General features: G+C 50.1%; 1 protein-coding gene across 2 annotated transcripts in view; it reads right to left on the reverse strand.

Annotated features, from left to right (window-relative positions):
* Nucleotides 1-1,741: 1,741 nt before the first annotated feature.
* DPF2 (D4, zinc and double PHD fingers family 2) overlaps nucleotides 1,742-3,550 on the reverse strand; it is a 21,976-nt gene continuing 20,167 nt past the window's right edge. For both annotated transcript variants that reach the window (XM_011942516.1, XM_011942515.1), the window contains one exon: nucleotides 1,742-3,036. In XM_011942516.1, the coding sequence (XP_011797906.1) occupies nucleotides 2,960-3,036 (77 nt within the window). In that variant the 3' untranslated portion in view covers nucleotides 1,742-2,959. The remainder of the gene's footprint in view (nucleotides 3,037-3,550) is intronic.

Below are 3,550 nucleotides of genomic sequence, written 5' to 3' on the forward strand. Positions count from 1 at the left end.
CGGCCCTTCTGCACCCACCCGCTGCAGCCCCGCCCCGGCCCAAGCAGATTGGCCCTCAGTGGCGCCCCGTCCCTCCCCCGGCTAAGTTTCAATGGACGCCGTGGAAGTGGCGGTTCGTCGAGACCCCTGGGGGCGGGGCTTCTAGCGAGGAGGTGCAGGAGGCGGAGCCAGGAACCTGCAGGACTTTCCTGGCGCCTCCAGTAGCCGCGGACCTCGAGGGCCCGACGAGCCTTGTAGGTGGCGTCCCAAAGGCTCCCTGGCCGTGACCCTAGGCCGCCTCGGCTTCTTCGTCTACCAAGCAGGGCTAACGGCCCTCACGGAGTTGTTTTGGGAAAACGATGAAAGGAGAAAATGGACGCAAGCTTTAAGCCACACAAAAGGTGGTTACCATGGACAGCGCTGGCTGGAGTCTGTCGGCCTCGGAAACACTGCATGCCTGGGCCAGTTCTGATTTAGGACGACTAAGGACTAATTTTTATTAGATTTGGTACTTTACAAGATTCAAGTTCTTAAATTCAAGATCTGGTATCGTTCCCTTCCCTGCTAATCTTCAGTCCCTAATTAAACGCAGACGTCTTGATCGGCACCACAGCTGCTCTCCAGCCTCGCTGCTCCCTGCGCTCACAGCTCTGCATCCTCTGCCTTCCTCACAGGCTTCCGTCTGCACCCCCATCCTACCGACTGACACTGTCCAACTCTCCAAGACCCATCTCAAATCCCACTTCCCGCAAACCCTAAATTTCCTCACTTTGGCCTGCTATAGCCTTCTTAATTTGAATGTTTCTTTTCTGGCTCTTGGACTACTCAGCCGCCAAAGAGCATTCATTGCTTTACTCCCTCTCCGCCGGGCCTACTTCAGTGGAAAAGCATGAGGACGGGCTGCGCTCTGCTCCTCACACAATCCCCAGCCCAGAGCACCCTGCTTGTTTACTGAACATAACACTGCAGGTAGGCCTAGGCTTTCCATAGGCAAGGATGACTTTCAGAATGTTCTCGAAAAAAGGATACTTCAGGGGGGCCCATAACTGCTTGATTCAAATATTTCCTTTAAAAACATAACAACGGTTGGACTTCTAAAACACACACTCAGGACATACACGCTGCCACGTAAGCTGTTGACATATTCACTTTGTCTTCAGGGAAACTTACTTTGTGCACATCAACGTGCCTTGGGAAAGGCTGCAGGGCCGCACTGCGGGCAGTTCAGACCCTCGGGCACTTGCTGTGGCCTGGGAGCACTGCAGGCAACTGAAGCCACACAGACCCTGCTCCTGCAAGAACTTTTGTGTGTCCCATGGTGATGTCATTAGTTTGCTTATTGATATTATAAACTTCTGGTCCTGTTTTAAATGTCTGAGATTGCAAGGTCAACTGTTACAAACCTGTCACCACTTCCATCTATGTATCCAAGACTAACAGAATTTTCTCCAAACCAACTGAAACACAAAAATAGATGTTAAAGTTGATTTTAACCCAAATTTTGTATTGATCAAAACAGCTTCATTGTTCTTTGTAACAAATAATTGTTATAAACTTGAATTTATGTAATAAATTAAGACTAACAAAATAACCAATTTTATATTTGCTTTACATATTGGGGTTCCACAAAAAAAATTTTAATTTGGGGGAAAAAAGCTGTATTTCAAAACGTTTTATTTAAAAAACACCATCATGGAAATCTTAACATGAAATGGCCTACTTAATGGAGAGAGGCAGGAGATAAACCATCCAGCAGAGGGCGCTGTGTAAAAACATTTATTTTTACTAATGTTTAGAATACAGGAACTAAAGAAAGAAAAAAAAGACACCTCAACTCCAAAGCGACAGTGAGTTAGGGCCTGCCCGCGGCCAATGGGGAAGGCTACTCCAGGGTGTCCTGGCATGGACTGTCCCCCCACTACTTAATGTCAGTGCCACTAAGCAGAAAACTTGAGGAATCAGGGTGTGAAGACCTTACCAGCTGCTAGCGAGCGTGCAAGGGAAGAAAGGGATGTCTATGTGGCTTCCCCATGAGCTGAGAACCAGCATACATGGGGCAGGTGGCAGAGGCTCCCAATTCAGTTAAGAGCAGGAGGCTGAATGCCCAGGTCCAGGAAGAACAAAAAGGGGATTTTGGAGGTAGGCTTTTTTGTCGTGTTAAAAAACAGGCACATTATCCATCTCCCTGTAGCCCCCGAGCTGCTGGCCTGGCCCCCTGATCCTTCTCCTCTCCCCACAAAACCAAAAGGAATAAGAAGGGAGGCAGAAGATGAGAAATTCCAAGGGTAGGGAATGCTTCAGTCACTGGAGACCGCCCATAAGAGTGAGCCAAGAGAGCACTGGGAGTAACAAGGTGAAGCTGCTGTTCCCCCTGGGGTAGGGTGGAGTGGGACAGGGCAGAGCCAGGAGGGTGACTGAGAACATCCTGATTCCAGCAAAGAACCCTCTGTAGCAGGAACAGAGGGCCACAGATAGCCACTCTGGAGGAAAGAGGTGAGGCTATGCAGCACAGGGGCATGGAAAGCTCCTTGTGGACGTGGCCTCAGCTTGCTTGCTCCCAGCTCCCTGGCCTGGCTTGCCTCTGGGGGATGGGAAAACTCTGGAGACCAGAGTGGAGGAAGAACAGAGAGAAGTGAGCTGCTCTCCCACTCTTTCTAGGAGGACACTGTTTGAACCCTGTGATCACCAGGGCCTGGGCCCAAGGCAAGCAGAGTGAATGCACTTAATGGAGAGCAGAGAGAAACTGGGCCACACGTACGCCTAGGGGCAGTGTGTTGCTCCTTTCTCCCTGAGGGCCTGGGGCCAGAGGTGGTGAGAGCTGCCACCTCAGCTTGCAGCTGCCAAAGGCAGGCTGGCACAACCACCCCAAGGTTCTCTGGACTTGTGAAGGAGAGGAGGAAGAAGGGAAAGATGGGTATGAAATATGAAGTGGAGGAGAGAAACAGCTTTAGATATGTCGGGGAGCAGGGGGGTGGCCACATCAAGAGGAGTTCTGGTTCTGGTAGATGGAAGCTTTCTCCTTCAACAGGTCCAGACATAGATGGCAGCTCCAACTTCCTGCAGAGAAGCAAAATGGGGTCAGGATGGGTCCCACACAATCCTCGTCTGCTTGCAATTCCTCTGCTCTTGATACCCCATCTCTATAGCAGGATCAGCTACAGGTAGGATGAGGGATGCTCTGCAGCAGGAAAGTTCCATGGTTTCCTGAGCTGGGATAAACCTCTAAGTCTTCAAATATTGTGAAATATCATCCTCAATGGAGATGAAAGAAATCATCATCTAGAGGACTTCAGAATACCAGTGCCCAGGCCTTCTTGGCCCTATCAAATCAGAAGTTCTGGGAGTATGAAGAGGGCCTGGGAAGACAGAAGTTTGTCAAGCTACCTCAGTTTTAAGACTTGTGTAGTTTCACTAAAAAACACAAAATAATTGTCCCTTAAGAAAAACAATTGATGGCCAGGCACGGTGGCTCAAGGCTGTAATCCCAGCACTCTGGGAGGCCGAGACGGGCGGATCACGAGGTCAGGAGATCAAGACCATCCTGGCTAACACGGTGAAACCCCGTCTCTAC

Source organism: Colobus angolensis, unplaced genomic scaffold, assembly GCF_000951035.1.
Source record: "Colobus angolensis palliatus isolate OR3802 unplaced genomic scaffold, Cang.pa_1.0 Scaffold21, whole genome shotgun sequence".
Taxonomy (NCBI): Eukaryota; Metazoa; Chordata; class Mammalia; order Primates; family Cercopithecidae; genus Colobus; species Colobus angolensis.